General features: G+C 37.9%; 1 protein-coding gene across 1 annotated transcript in view; it reads left to right on the forward strand.

Moving 5' to 3' along the window:
* Positions 1–15,455, forward strand: part of BBS9 (Bardet-Biedl syndrome 9) — a 448,956-nt gene extending 433,501 nt beyond the window's left edge. Inside the window, exons 21-22 of the mRNA XM_082846142.1 lie at positions 14,789–14,899; positions 15,111–15,455. Of these exons, the coding sequence (XP_082702268.1) occupies positions 14,789–14,899; positions 15,111–15,142 (143 nt within the window). The 3' untranslated portion in view covers positions 15,143–15,455. The remainder of the gene's footprint in view (positions 1–14,788; positions 14,900–15,110) is intronic.
* The last annotated feature ends 1,490 nt before the right edge of the window (positions 15,456–16,945 follow it).

Consider the following 16,945-nt stretch of genomic DNA (forward strand, 5'->3'; position numbering starts at 1 on the left):
GCCTCTAATCCTGTCCCTTCGTGCAGCATGGTCCTCCTTTCCATATTCTCATACAAAAATTGCATCCGGTTTTTACCCCTCAGAACCCAAAGTCTGGATCTTCAGTTGTCTGCATTGTTTGTACTGCACATTTCTGTCTGTACTTCTTAGGAGCCCCCTCAATTTCTGATTTCTGTCTTGCTCTCTACCACAATGTGCTACCAGTTATTCAGCAGGACTTTGATGCTTTATGTAATAGCTCATTTACTCCTCATAATCATTTGTTAGGAAGATATTATTCCCACTTTGCAAATGAGGAAATAGAGATTCAGAATTATTAAGTGACTTGCCCAGGAGCTGAGTGGGCAGTTTTCCTGGAGTCTGGGGGTGCAAATTTTTACCTACTCTCCACTCAAAGTTGTTGTGAGGACCAAGGTCAAGCGAGAAGGTTTCACAGACTGTGGAACATGATACAAACAGAACAGCTCTATCAGCCTAGTGTTTTCTTTTCTCTCCTAGCCACCCCCTTTTATTCCTAAGTATTCTGACATGTGGGTTGTACTGTGGGCTGGTTATCCTCATTCCCTCTGCATTTTCACACCTTTGTTTTCCTCCATTCTCTCCCTCCCTTCCTTTTATCCCCTGCGGCATTTCCACAGAGCTTCTTCTCTTAGATAGGTCTTACTCTATGTCTCCCTTTCTCAGCCAGAGAGAGCTCTCCTCACCCTGATGTTTTCTTGCCTTACTGACTCTTTCAACCTATCTCTTTTGTGTTTGACACCATTTAAAAATTGTTTTCTCAGTTATAGGCAGACAGCTTCACATTTTCCCTCTGTGTTTTTTAAAGGTTTGGTTTGAAAAAGGGCAGTACAGGATGTATAGGAGGTAAGAAAGAAGAGAAAAGAAACTGTTGGGAGGGGCTGCTTATTCTATCTTCAAAGGAAGCAGAGCTGGGGTTAGTCCAAGTTGTTTTACAATTGGAAGAGAGTCATCCTACCATAGTTTGGACAAAACCTGGCTTTTTATTGCCAAGAAAGTATAAGATGGAAATGGAGGTAAATGTGAATAATTCAAAGTAATGTTTAAACTTTGAGGATATTTTACCTTCTCTGGAATTAGAGATTTATGCTAGTCAAGAGTTAGGGAGGAATTTGAAATGTTTATGTTACCAGAGTGTAAAAAACATTGTCCAGTTGTTTATCTAATCTTTCATTGGGCTTGCTTTTAAAAACACGTTTAGATTTGAAGTAGCCTGGGAATAATAAACTGTTCCAGACCATAACTTGATGCCCCAGTGGAAATAAGATAGATCCTTTTTCATTTGTTTTGAGAAATTTCCCAAGCAGACAGATGTCTTTGTACCTTCCTTTGCAGTTCCTTCATCCACAAATGACTGTTATCAAGAAATAGAATTACAAGTGTTCTGTTACTTCTTTTTAACTTTAGCTCCTACAGAAATTACTACTGGGATCTTATTTCTTTTCTGGGCTGAACATTTTGTTGTTGTACCTACTCAGTCTCACAGATTCTCCATGTGTTATCATCCAGGAAGATTCATTTCTTAAAGATGTGTATTAATTAACACAAAGAACTTTTTGAGAAGCTTTTTTGATCCACAGAGCAACCACGTGTGCTGGGGCATAGGAATAGGAGGTACTATACTACATTCTGCTGTAATTATTTTCCAACCTCCCAGTGGAAAATGTAGATAATATTATGTAAAAAATAGAATGAATTTTGGTTTCCATTTCTTCTTACTAATCCCTTAGCCTAAATTCATTCACTCAAGGCAGCCAGTAATTATTGTGTGCCTACTGTGTGCCAGGAACTATTCCAGGGCTTGGGATACAGCAACAAACAAAATAGCCCAAGATCCCCGAAATTTTGGAACCCTCATTCTAGCGGGGGAGACGATAAAAATAGCATGATAAAGAAGTAAACTATGTAGTATGTTAGAAAATAACAAGTGTTAGTGTTAAAAGGTGATAAGTACTATGGAAAAAGAAATGTCAGAAAAGAGGCAGTTACAAGATTATAATTTTAAATTGGGTTGATGGTAGGCTTTGTTGAGAAGGCAACTTTTGAACAAAGACTTAAAAAAGTGAGGGATTTATCCATGCAGAGATCAGAGAGGTGTGTCCCAGGTAAGGAGAATGAGCCTGGCATGTTCCAAGGACATTGAAGAGGCCAATAGTGAGGCCAGTAGTGAGTGGTAGGAGATGAGGTCAGAGGGGTGAGATCATGTACAGCCTTTTGGCTGACTTTTGCTTTTTTCTGGGTGAAGTGGGGAGGACCATTTTGAAGAAAAGAATATCATCTTACATTTTAAAAGGATCCCTGCCTGCTATTGTGCATAGACTATGGGGGTGGGGGTGGTCAAAGGTAGAGGTGGGCAGTCAGTTTGAAGGTTACTCAGGTAAGTAATTTGGCAATAGTTCAGGTAAGAGATGATGGTGGATTGCACCAAAGTGGTAGTAGTGCTGAAGGTGATGACAAGTGATCTGATTCTGGATACATTTTAAATGTAAAGACAACAGAATTCCTAACAGAGTGGCCGTGTTGTGTGAAAGGAAGAAGAGACTCCAGGACAACCCCAAGAGTTTTGGCTTGAACCACAGGAAGGATGAAGTTGAGAGGAGAAAGGCTGTGGCGTGGAACAGGTTTGTGGGGGAGATCAGGAGTACAGTTTGGGATATGTTGAGTTTGAGATGCTATAAGATGTCCAAGTGGAGATATTGACTAAGTAGTTGGATATACAAGTCTGAAGTTCAGGAGAGAAATCTGGAATGGAGTTATAAAATTAGGAGTTGTCAGCACGAAAGTGTTATTTAAAGCCATGAGACTGGATAAGGTCACCAAGGGAGTGATTTTAGAAAAGAGATGAGAATCAAAGACCGAGTGCTGGGAGAGTCAGAATTTTAGGAGTTTGGGAGAAGAGGGGGAACCAGCAGAGGATGCTGAGAAGGAGCATACAGTGAGGTAAGAGGAAAATCAGTAGAATGTGGCATCCTGGAAGTCAGGTGAAGAAAGAGTTTTAAAAGGTGGTGGAATGATCAGCTGTGTCAAATGCTAATGCGTCAAGTAAGTTGAGGGCTGAAAGCTATAGATTTAGCAACGTGGAGGTCACTAGTGATCTTGAATAAAGCAACTATTTGTGGAGTGGTAGAGGCCAGGTCTAGACTGGGATGGTTGTACAAGAGAAAGGAAGAGAATTAAAAATAGCAAATACAGACAATTCTTTGGAGAAGTTTTGCTACCAAGAGGAGTAAAGAAATGGAAGAAGATGCAGGAAAGTGGGGGTCAAGAGACAGTAGATTATTCCTGATTTGATGTTTATTGTTGTCCTTTATTATTTATCTAGACCCCAGTCCTTGTTCTTTATCAAGCTGTTATTTCCTACTGGGTACTGTTTTTTTTGTTTTTGTTTTTTTTTTTTTGCTAGGCCAGACAACCAGTTAAGGTTTTCCTTGACTAGCTAACACGACAGTTTGTATTCCTGGAGGTCAGGCAGCTGTAGCTGCTGCTCTCTGCCTTCTGAAAATTCACCACGCTCCTTTCCTTCAGCTTACATGGGAACCTCAGGCTTAGGTGTGGGAATTTTGGCAATATAAGGCAAAGATGATGAGAATAATAGTAATACTTATTATTATAACACTTAATGTGTCACTTACCATGAACCAGGCATTATTTGAAGTGTTCATATAAATTAACTCATTTAATCTTTACAATTATCCTATGAGCTAGGTACAGTTATCATCTGCATTTTACAAATAAGGAAACTGAGGCAGAGAAAGATCAAGTAACCAGTTAAAAGAAAAAAAAGTAATGGTGGGGCTGGGATTAAAATTCTGACAGTCTGGCTCCAGAGTCCATGCTCTTGAAGCACCTGGAGAATTTTAAGAGCAAGATGTTAGCTAGAGAGATTTCATTTTACATAATATGAGAAGTTTCTAGAGTTGATGGGCTAAGATTTTGAGAAACAAGATAGAATACAGGAGCTGATGGGGCATTTCCCCAGATTTACTAGCCTGTACATTAGTGGACTGTCACCAGTGCATAATATTGGAATGATGTGGTAGAGCATTCTTCAAAGATAACTTTTGTAAAGACTGTATTTCCTATGTATTTGCTCAAATTTCATGAATTCCTTTCCAAATCAACAAGTATATATTAAGCATCCACTCTTTGCATGAAAAAGAAAAAAAATTAACTATTTTCCTCTGTTTATTTTCCTTTGTGAAGCTTATTTGTTTATCATGCAGGCTATAGAACAATCTGGAAATTAAAATAAAAAGGACTGTATATGTGAATATAACACTATACTGTTTTTTTAAGGATTCTTAAAATTTCTTTAGCTTTAGAGATGAAGTATGAACTAAATGACCCTTTTGTTAAGTGTTAGTTCTTAGAGCACTGGCAGGCAATTGCCACTGAATCCTTCATTAATAATCCCTTCCTTTTCCAGAAGGACTTGCCAGCACCCATAAAGTATTCACTAGGAGAATTAACATCATATAAAAATAATTGGTGTTTGCTTCCTTGAAGGCATACATTTAAATGCATTGCTTTATTCCTCCGCTCCTTGGCTGCCTCCGATGTTTAGTAACACTAGGTCAGCAGACTTCCTCTTTTAAGGTTCATCTGCTGGCCATTTCAATTTCCCATGAGAAAGCAACCCTACCACTGTTTTACCCTTTTATCTTAATGTTTCATCCATTTATGTCATATTATCTTGTGGGTTTGTGTTTCTCAGTAGTAATGGCACTGCTCGTAAATAGAAAACAATGAATGTGATTATGCACCCCTGATCATCATCATCATCATTTGAGCCCTTTTAAAATTCCTGTTTTGATCTCAGAATAGTGATTATCTAGGATAGTAGATTATCAGTGATTTCATCCTATAAAGGATGTGTGCACTGTTTTTCAAGTGAATTATTTTGATGCCTGGTTGACAATTTTGGCTTTGACCACTGGGTCCAGCTAGAAACATTCCACCACTGGTCTGCCTACCCCATCTTCTGGGTTTACCTAAGCATTTTTTACAGCATCAAATATAAATTCATGCCATGCTCATGGCTTGTAGTTTCATGTGTAATTGGCTGTAACGTAATGACTAACGTATGTTGGAGGTTAGTACTGAAAATAATAGCCCAACATTTATTGGGGGCGTACTCTGTGCCAGGCTCTGTGATAACTGTATTACAAGCACTGACCAATTTAATCTTCATCTCTCATAAAGTAAATGCTATATTTTCTGAATTTAGAAAAAGGAAACTAAGTCCCAGACTTATGTGACTTTGCTCTAGACACAATGATACTTGCCATGTCCCATTTTGGATGTCCCTTTCCACTATCAATGGGCTGGTTATCATCTTGTGTACATTTCCCTTTTTGCAAAATAGGACATTGTTTAATGGACTATTGTAGAAATATATCATTAGATAACAGAGTTGTTTAGGAATGAGTCCTGAGTGCTTGTTCAGTTTCCTCATTTGTGAACGAATATGATGAAACAGGTGCTCTCCAGAGACGTTGTGTTCTTCACTCTTTTCCCTCAACCTGTATATAACTGAAGTGACCCAGCTGAACTCTGTTTCAAAATCACCACCTAAACTCTGTCATTATTAAAAACAACACAGTTTGGTCAAGATTATGGCTTTTAATTGGGTTGTGGAAAGAAACTCAAGTTGAAGAAATGTTGCCAGGATCACTGAGGAATTAATAACCACTTGATGCAAGAGGGAAGCTGTGAAGAACACTGGCTCTCTTATTATGTGGTGTCCAGGCAAAGTAGAGTTATGTTCTTACTCTTTCATTTTTTTAGTAATTATAATTGCAGAACTATTGGCTTCCTTTCCTTCTCAACTGTAGCTATAATGTTTTATTTGTGCGTGTATACTTTTGAGAGAGAGTTGGTCTCTGAAGAGGGAGTTAGGAAAGTATTTGAAATGGAAATGTCTTAAAATTATGTGTCTTTCCAGTTGTACATTGGATTGCCTTAGGATTTAGAAACAAAATGGAAATTAAATACCACAATCACCTTCTTTCTGAACAAGAAAGTGCTATACTTATCAGTATAGAAAAGATCTAGTTGAAAGACAACAGATCTTGCATTTCCTTGGAGAGTGCTCTAGACATTGATCAACTGGCAAGAAAAAGCAAATATTAACTTTCTCTTCTTCCTCACCTTCTCACCATGGCTGGGTAATACTTTTGTATTCCTGTTTGGAGGATTTAATGGCCTTGTTAACATGTGGGAAAACATTGTGATTGGAGACTTTAACAAAATAGTGAGTAGTTTTATTTTTTTTTAACTTCCATGTTTATATTTTTACTGGTGTGTGTCTTTCCAAGTACTCCAGGTTAAGAACTAAATGTGTTAGAAAAACAGATGTAATGCAAATAAATGGGAGAGTTCTCATCTCCTTCAGTGAAGAAAGCTCCGAGTTCCTGAGCAGTAACTTTATGGGACCTTCTCTCTGTATCAGAAAAAATTGTGCTTACCCCACTTCTTTCCCCTGAGTTCTGTTGTATCATAACTGACTAATGATCTATAGGACCAGACAATTCACCTACATATGGTAGGGGATCATAATGCACTAACATAGTATAGAGATCACTCTTGCCAACAATTAATTGGGGAATTCACTTTATGAAGCCCTGTTTACGGACTGACATCTGGTGAACTTCTTAACCTGGATCTGTTCCAATCTTTAGGATTTATGGACTGTGCTTGCTTTTTTGTAAATAGGACTTTTTTCTGCTTGGTATATTCTGTTTACATAATTATCAATGGATGAAAATGGCTATGTTCCTGTATTTCTTAATCCTTTGTACTAAGTGGACCTAAATTCTAAGTGGTGGTCCAGCTAAAAGAATAGTTGGACACCTATCATTATTCAAGTTGTGGAAACATCTTAATGCCAGGAGGACCCTACCCTCTTAAATCCAGATTCTCTAACTGGAGCCCTTATACCCCAAGGGACTTAGTATTCAGTCTTTATGGGATTTTTAAAACTTGTTGAGACACATGCTAGACCTCTTAAAATATATCAGACTTCCTTTTATTCACAAACTTGGTCTCTGCTGTGAGGTGTGAAATGGAAATATTTTCAAACATAGGTATATGTGCATAGTCCTGAACACATTTTAAGTTCTTACCGGGTGTGGGGGGGGGGATCAAAGTTTATTATTAGGTAGTGGAATTGAAATCCCAAACATTCCACAGGCATCATGTTGGACACACATTACAGTGAACTTCACCTGCCTCTCACTGGTTCACCATTATTATCTCTGTTGCCAGTAGATGAGCTACTGTCTAGCAGTCAGCATGTCATCTGCAAATATAGGGAGAAAGAAAAGTTATCGAATGGATTTAAAAGAAACATAGAAAAACAAATATCATATGTTGGAACTGGAAACATAAGACTATATAGAAAGGCATTGTTTTCTTCTGGTTTCCTGAGTTTGAAACTGTAAAACTGTACCAGGTTAAGTGTGAGATGCCTCTACATTACAACAAAGTAAAGGGCAGAATGGAAGGGGAGATGAGAACGATATTGACGTATGATCTCCAGTTCCTCCTTCAGAGAAGCAGTGTCACCATATGATATCAACCTGATTTGCCATGCTGTGGTAAGAACTCATTCAATGATACATTACATTCTTGAGGGCTTTATTTCCAAGATGTGCTTTGACAAGGTCTGACTGTTGTATTTTTAACAATCTCCTATATATGTATAGTTTTCTGGAGCATCTACTTAGTAAGCACCTTGGTAAACCCAATTTCACAGAAGTATTGGCTTTCTAAAATGGCCCATAAGCACAGAACAGAGTCATACACACACACACACACACACACACACACACACACACACATATCATTAGTCAAAAAATTTCCAACAAGCATAGCTTTACCAATTATGGTGTGTTCTTAAGGAAATGTTAAGTCCAAGTACAAGATGGATTGGGCCCTTTGAAGTCCAGTGTGGAAGAAGAGAAGTCAGTGGAGAATTAACAGGGGAAGTGCAGCCCCACTTTTCCTCCAAGCCTTTTGCTGTTTCTCTCCATGGCAGCCCTTGCGTAAGTCTTTATCTGACACAATTTTTCCTAGCTATACCTCCTACTCTGCATTAAATTTTTCTAACTGCTATTGTATTTTTTATTCTTTAATATTTTATTATCTATACCTTCAGTAAGTCACCCCAAATATCATCTGTAGAAGTGTACACAGAAAAATGGAATATGTTGATAATTTATTCTCCCCTCCCCACTTATCCTTTTCATCCTCTATCTCCTTCTCTCTTTTACCCACCCCTCTTCCTTCCATTCTTGCATTTTGTCAAAAAATTTATAAATACTTGGTTAAAATTGCTACACAAACATACAGTAGGATTCTTGGCTTTCTATAGCTTACATTCTCCTTGGGCTAAAAAAATATATTTTAAGAAAACAGAAGAATGAAGAGAGTAGAGAAGAATTATCAGGAAAACTCTTATACATATCTTTAATGCCTATGTGTGGTTGTGTGTACACATTTACAGAGAGAGAGAGGGAGAGGGTGAGGGAGACTGAGAGAGAATAAAGAGTAAAACTATTTCAAATGAATATATTTTCGGAGAATTTTTTAACTACTCATAGTCTCTTAGGGAAACTTTTCATATTTAAGATAGTGAAATATTCTTTTCAAAGCACCCATTCGCCACACTTCACGTGAATTATAAACCTTTGAAATGAAATCTGAATGTTAACTTCAAAAACACTTTATCCATCAAGTAAATCTTGATTAAAAGAAAAATGTCACTGGTGTATATTTTTGAGGTTTCTGCTGTTTTAAATTCTTAGTGGCAATTCAAGCATGTGAACAGAAGATTCTTTGGCTGGCAAGTCAAAGCATGGTCTGTGGTCATTTGTGATTCTCAAAGTGTCTCCTTGTTTGATTGCTTTTAAATATATGAAGAAAAAAGAAGAAAAAAAATTTTTCCTCCCTGAAGGAATGGAACATTTGCACCCATACACTCAGTTGATTGCAAAGGTCTCTGTTGCAAGAATATAAATCCGCAAAGTCCTAAAATATACCCAAAGAACAGCTTGCCAACCTTCTGGGTTTTCTGTATCACTGAAAGGAAGTACTGGTTAGGAAAGCCAACTCACAAGCAAATCCACTGAGATCTTGATGGGAAAAAAGGTATTCTTGAGAAAGCTCTAATGGTTTAGGAAGCAGGAGAATCAGGAATCGGCTCTAGGATATGAGGGGCATCCGCTACCCTCTCTGAGCCTCTGTTTTGATGTCTCCTAAATGAAGGTGGTTGCACTAAAAGCTAAAGTTCTTTGATTCCACCGATACGGTGTGGAAAGTGTATCTATGCCAAGAAAATTCGTAGAAAACAGAGATGGTAAAATGTACTTTGTGCTGAGCACTGTGTTCAGTGTACACGGTCTCACATAATCCTCACAATAGGCCTCATTAAGACTCTCTTTTACAGTTGGGGCAACTGACAACCTGCCTGCGTCCAACAGCTAGACCCAGACTGACCCACTCCTGAGAACTTCACAGTCTAAGTCAAGCCTTGCTGTTGGCCTCCTTTGCCTTAAGAGGCCTCCCCATTCACTGCCCACCTGGGTTTCACTTTCGATAGAGGAAAAGAAGAACAACTGGAGACAATCCTAAAATTTGGGAAATTCTAAGAATTTATGAAAAGAAACTGTCTTAAAAATTTCCCCCAATCTAGTCATGAGAAAAATATTAAGCAAATTCCAGTAGAAGGGCATTCTGCAATATGCTTGACCAATACTCCTCAAAACTTCAAGGCCATCAAAAGTAAGGAAGGTCTGAGAAACTGTCACCACCAAGAAGAGCCAAAGGAGATGCAGCAACTAATGTCATGGGGTATTCTAGATGGGATCCCGAGACAGAAAAGGATGTTAGGTAAAAACTAAGGAAATCTGAATAGGCTAAAGATTTTAACTACTAATAATGTATCAGCATTTGTTCATTGATCAAATGTACCATGCTAATGCAATATGTTAACAACAGGAGAAACTGTGTGGAGAATATATGGGAATTCTCTGTACCATTTACTAAATTTTTCTGTACATATAAAAATGTTCAAAAATTAGTCTATTTTTTTTTAAAAAAAAAAGCTTATCACTGCCCAAACAAAAAGAGCATTTGTAGCAGTAGGGCAAATAATATTCTTTTGAAGAACTGCTACTATTATTCCTCCTCCTCTTCCTCTTCCTTATTGCTATTGTTATAGTAATACTATGAGATGATCTGGCAGTGTTAAATGCCTCTAGGAACCTTTAGAATTAGGATGCAGTTGAAGAGTAGCTTTCTGTGAGCCTTGTATTAGGCCAGGCTTTGGCAAGCTACAGCCAATGGGCCAGATCTGACTGTTTTAGTAAATAAAGTTTTATTGGAATTCAACTAATGCTCATTCATGTTTACATTTTGTCCTTGGCTGCTTTTGCGCTACAACGGCAAAACTGAGCAGTTGCACCAGAGACCAGATGGCCCACAGAGCTTAAAAAATATGTACTATCTGGCCAACCCCTGGTTTAGGTTACGTGAGTTACAAGGTAGATGGTGAGGCAGGTAAGCTGGGCCACCAGAATTCATCTGGGTTATAATCAAGTATCTATCAAATAGAACTCTGCAGATCAAGTAGCGTGAGTAAATAGAGTAGTCAGCTTCAGAGGTGGCCACATGTTTAAGGTGTCTGAACACTCTTTTTTTTGCTGCAGAGCTGTGTCTTTTGGCCCCATGGGTGTATCAGCTGTGTGAACCCTAGCCCTTCAGACTTCCAACTTTAGGGACTTCCGTCTTGGCCTTTTCACTCTACTCTTCTTTTAGTGTTCCTAACTTTGACATGAGAGTAAATAGTCAGAACTTAATGTGTTTTTCAATGTGCCAAGCACTTACACATGCTCATCAATTTCTTCCTTATGAAGTAGGGCTGCCATAGTCTCTGTTTATAGATAAGGAAACTGAGACTCATTAAAGTGCAATAATTTGCTCAGGAAGGTCACTTGGCTCATAAATGCTGAGCCATGGTTTGAATCGAGGCTTTGTTAAATTCCCTACAAATAAGCCCGCATTCAGTGCTGGAGCTGGCTCACACTGGCTGGTGAGAACCAATCATTGAATTTTTAGGAATTCTGTGAGCCAGTTAACAAATTCAGCCGTTATTAAAAATTAAATTATGTAAACTTTACAACCAAATAAGTTGTACTAAGAACAAAGATAATATACCTCAAAACTCTTCACTAGTTATAACTACATTTTACTATTCTCTGTGCTCTTGAGATTATTTATGTCTACGGAATCTGAATGGTGAAAGTGCTATCTCATGGTGTCCTCTTACACATCTCTGCCAAGCTCCACGTTTGGTGATGTCACGTTGGTTGCTTGAAACTGGCCATGATAGGAGTATTTATACCAAAGAAATGGGCAAACACTACAGATTAGGGCTTTACCTTTTTTCCTTGAAAGCCAGCTGGTTACATATTTTCCAGAATACCAGTGCTTACCCTGCCTTCTGATTTTGATCTCTAGTATTCTAGACAGTTACATTTGTTTCTGCTTGGCCTCCCATCTTGACCTTTGAACTCTATAACTTTTATAGTTCATGCTATAGCAACCTACAGAGAGGACCTGAGCTTTTTTTTTTTAAGACTTATTTATTATTTATTTATTTATTTTTGGCTGCGTTGGGTCTTAGTTGCGGCAAGCAGGATCTTTGTTGAGGCATGCGGGATTTTTCGTTGTGGAGTGCGGGCTCTTTGTTGTGGCGTGCAGGCTTCTCTCTAGTTGTGGCTTGCGGGATTCTCTAGTTCTGGCGAGTAGGCTCCAGGGTGCGTGGGCTCTGTAGTTTCCAGCACACAGGCTCTCTAGTTGAGCCTCGAGAGCTCAGTAGTTCTGGCTGCAGGCTTAGTTGCCCCACGGCATGTGGGATCTTAGTTCCCTGACCAGGGATCGAACCCGCATCCCCTGCATTGGAGGGCAGATTCTTTACCACTGAACCACCAGGGAAGTCCCTGAGCTCTTTTTTATTGTTTTTGTTTGTTTGTTTTTCTGACAGTGGGTAGCATTTCCTTAGTGTAATTCCCTTGTTGATAAAATATGTTCCACCTGGTGAGGAAGAAGTTTCAACAATTTTATAATTTGCTTTTGAATGCAGAAACAGGTTTAAGGATAGCTTGTAATCCATAAAAAAAAAAAAACAAAACCCTAGAGTTGAATTATCTTTATAAATACAGGGTGATCTCCTATTGTTCAGAATTTTTGGTAAGATTTTCTACTTAAATAATTTTCTGGCTACATGAGGATTGTAGCCAGAAAAATTTTCTTAAAAAATGTTTAAATTTAAGTATAGTGGATTTACAATGTTTCCGATATATAGCAGAATGATTCAGTTATACATATACATATATATTTATTCTTTTTCAGATTCTTTTCCATTATAGGTTATTACAAGATATTGAATATAGTTCCCTGTGCTATACTTGTTGTTGTTTATCTATTTTATATATAGGAGGATTGCTATATATCTTGATGTGCTACTAATTTGCAAAGCAACAAATTTTTACAGCCAGGTTTAGTTAACACAAATGGTCATGCACATAATTTGGTTGGTAACAATTCAGAGGAAGAGGGAGCATAGTGAAATGTCTCAAAAACATCCTCTTAAACATCACGGGTGTAATCTCCAATTTATAAACTGTCTTGTTCCAAATGCTATAGATACTGTTTGCAATTTGTGATACATGCTTCATGCTTTCAAATTTCACCTGCAGGGGTTAGGGTTCCAGATTACTCCAGAAAAGTGTTTTAAGCATTTAATTGTAATAGGACTCTAAAATGAAGCCACCACTTATGACATTGTTCCTTATGAAAATGCCCCCAGAGTTCTGACTTGGGATCCCAGGTTCCTTAATGAAACTCCTTGTTACACGAGAGCACAGGGATAGAAGTGGATCTCCATAATTGTACCAGCAGTGGGCAAAGGAGAGCCTAGACATCCCATATTGGTGGGGAGAGGGGGGCTTTTCTGTACATTATGCAAGGAGGGAGCTGCCAGACAGATACTGGAGTAGAAGGGAGGTACATAAGTTGTGAGAAGCCCCTGCTGTTGCCAGAATGAATTTACTGGCTATTTGAACGTCTGATAATTAGGAGTTGGCTGAATTATTATTTTTAACTATAATTCCATGTATCATATTAATTAATGTAGACCATATCTTGAAATCAGTGCTGTTCAAAGTGTGAATAGAAGACTAGCATCTGTCTGCAAACTGTCTGTTACTTGAAACAGAGAATAAGCATTGAGAAACTTGTAGCAATTGACAGTGTACTTTTTACAATGATTGAATCTAAAAGATAAGGGCCTATATATTGTTCATTTTATTTTTCTAGTAATTCCTTTTATTCATTTTTATTATACGTGACAAAAGTATTGGCTTAGATAGATTGGAAATTTTAAGGCTGGTCCTTTTGAGAAGCATTGCTACAGTGGGCTTCAGAAGGTCTCTGTTAGTTTGGAAATTTTATATTTTATTTCTCTCCTTTTACTGCTTACTCTGAAATGTTTGTTTGTTTGTTTTTACTTAAAACAGATTAAAAATAAGGCTGGTTCTCCTTCTGGATGGGGCCCTAGCTATTTTAAGGTAAAACAGGGCAAGTTCCATTGCATTGATGGATAATTCTAACATTTCCTGTTTGGGAAACCTCTGAGGCTACCTCTGATTCTTATTTTATGAGTGTGGAAATCCTTGTCTCTCAAGTTTCCCTCAACATCGATTTCTTTTTCAGAGCTGATCCAGAGGGATGGATGGTAAGGTGTACTTTCCTTCAGACCTGGGATCTTGACTTCACTCTCATTTGAGTGACGTGGTTTACACATCAGTGCTGCTGGTGCTCTCTCTTTATAAACCCCCTCACACATAAAGCCAAACTTGAATATGGAGGCTTTGGACTCAGTGTATGAGAAGCCTCAGAAAAGGAAAAATCACACTTTATTTACAAGAAGAATGGCTTTGGGGAAGAATGTGTACAGTATACAGCATGTTAGTACATTTCCAGAAAATTAGTCAAATTAGTCAAATCAAGTTGCAGATGTAGTCAGGAAATTCTCAACATGAGTTCTCCGTACAATATTTTGGTGGATAAAATCAAATGGCTTATACCTAATATTTTCAAAGTGCAGTGGTCCCAGCTTATCCTCAAGTCACCTTGGAATTGACTTGGAATTGAAAGCTTCCACAATGCATTCATGGCTTTGCTGTGAATTATGAAGTGTTTGTGTCTCTGCTGTAAGGTGTTGGGATTCAGGAATAGAATCAAATTCCTGAGAAATACCACCATAGTCACCAACTCAGAACACCAGTGGCCTTCCGCTTTGTTCAGGGAAGTTTTCTTTCCCTCACAGTCGATGTGGTTTGTTTCTTTTATAGTTTCTGATGCTCTGGTATTAAAGGGAATTTCTGCTGAGGTACCATTATAGTATGGATATCACATATGCTATAGATTTTGTCCTTTCTGACTTTAAAAGGGTTAAATTTTAAGACAACACCATTGCTGCTGTTGCTAAGTGCTCATCAGTATGTCTTTAAAGGCAATGACTCATTCCCAGCATTTTCACCGAAAGAGAAACATTTAAGATTATTCTTTTTTGGTCTACTCCTGAAGATTGTTGTCTCTTTATTTATCATCTTCATGACTGGTACGTTCTTAAGCTGAGGTTGCCGTATGGAGAGGTAGATTTTTCTATACATTGCTTAAAATATTGTTTGTATTTTTCAACTAGGTGGCTGTGCTACGATCCCAGAATCAGACCTAGAAGAAAGATCAGTAGAGCAAGACTCCACTGAACTGTTTACCAACCACAAACACCTCATCGTGGAGACGCCCATACCTGGTAAGAGAATGGGTGGCCTTCACAACTGGTATGTCAGGAACAGCGAGGCACTGGTCAGGTTTTATCATACCGGAAAGCATTTTGCAAAATTGCTTGTTTTCTAACTTATTCAGCCTTCCCCTTGGCATTGGGTGCAGCTGAATTTGATCATTTGTATATTCCTTTCAATATTCAGACCTTTTCTCTCTCTTGCTCTCTTTCATTTTTCCAGAAGTTTCACCCCTCCAAGGAGTTTCAGAATAGTTGAAGTAGAGTTGCCTGGTTGAGGGGAAGATGGCCTTCCCAAGGCTGATCATGTGTGGACCTCATGCCAAGCACAGATGAAGGTGCTTCATACAGCTCACCTGCCAGGAGATAATAGGTAGAGATGGGGATGGGGACTTTTAATTTTTCTAGGAGGACTTGTAATACTATGGGCAAGTCAGTTGAACTTGTCTTACCAGGAAAGGATGTTGCTGCTTTTTGGTCATCTGTATGCTTTCAGCCACAGTATATAGTGAGATGACATCTTTTGGGGGCAGACTTTGTAATGCAAAGACCCAGATCCTACTTGATACCCCAGTTTTTTCACAGAATTCTTATATATTAAATGTATCGAGTTTAATAAAAGCATCTTATTGTCAAACAATATCTTGGATTTGATTTGTAATCAGAGGGTTATATAGTTGATTTCTTTATTTATTTAAAGTGAAGAAATTGAACAGAACTAAAAATGTTGCTTCTCCACGGTAAGACTTGAGCGTGGTTATTTTATAAATACAAGAAACTACTATTAGGCTAAAAGTGGGAAAAGGTGAGTATTTCTAGTATTGTATGAAAATGTTAAAATATTTTCAAGGAAGCTAGTACATTAACATCCTTTTTCATTACCCCAATGGGAGATACCTTTTAAAAATCCAGGTTATAGAAGGATTCACACTTTATTATAATTAAAAGGTAAGGTTTTCATATGTAAGAAATAGAGGAGATTTTGCCAATTGCGGGTTAAAATTACAGTTGCAAGACTGATTTATTTAAATAAAAATATGTCTGTGCCAGTTTTGGAATGCCTCAGTCAGTACAAAGGAGAAAGTGGCTCGCAGTTTTTCTATAAGTGAAATGTCAAAAAAATTGCAGAGGATGTATTATTTATTATTTATAGCATTCTTTTTTAGGAGATGCAGCAGAAGATTAAATAGTTTTCATTGTCAAGTATGGGAGTGGACACCTTCTAGCCTTTGGGCCAGAATCAACCATTAGGTTAATGTTACCCAGCCTGTGGGGACCAGTAAAAGATGTCTTGGCTCTGTGTATGCCTAAAGATGCAAAACCACAACACTTCTGATCATCTTTAACAGCTTCATTGAAGAAAGGTTAGAAGAGAAGTATATTCCTTCTTTAAAGAGTGTTTCTGAGTTGTGTCTTTTTTTCTTTTTTTTCTTTTTGATATTTGGTTCCCAAGGATATTTTGTCCATGGAGTGCATGTGTCCATGTGCTCATCTCTGTTCTCCTTTCTTTCTCTTTTTTTTGAGTCATGTCCTGTTTGTCGTGTCCTGTCTGCCTTTCTTTAACTCAATTTCTTTTTCTCTCTTGTTTCTATGTTCATCAGCCTTGATCAGTCTTTCCCTTCCTCTATTCCCCCCAATTCTTTCCCTTCACTTTTTGATTCTCTCCCTTTACTTCCTGTGATATAAAACTGAAGCATATCATTTGATTTGTAAAGGTTACTTTAAATGTGCATGAGTACAGTGATTTTTATCTCTTTCAAATCTCTCCTCCATTGTTTCCTTTTTTTAATGGCCTCCACAATTTCTCTCTTCCATGAGGGAGTGTTTACCAATGTAAACTCAAAAGGCTTCCTATCTCTGATTTGGGAGTTTAAGGTGACTTTTGCTGCTACAATTACATCTTATACTGAGAGTTTTTAATGTTAAGAAGTATATTTGCAAGAAGTTTTCCTAGAAATCATTATCAGTATCTTAAGCCTATTAGCAAAATTACTTGACCAAATAATTTTATTTTTTTATTTGGATCATTTGAATACAGAACTCTGTATGCATACATCA

The sequence above is a fragment of the Leucopleurus acutus genome, assembly GCF_964270905.1.
Source record: "Leucopleurus acutus genome assembly, chromosome: 9".
Classification (NCBI taxonomy): domain Eukaryota; kingdom Metazoa; phylum Chordata; class Mammalia; order Artiodactyla; family Delphinidae; genus Leucopleurus; species Leucopleurus acutus.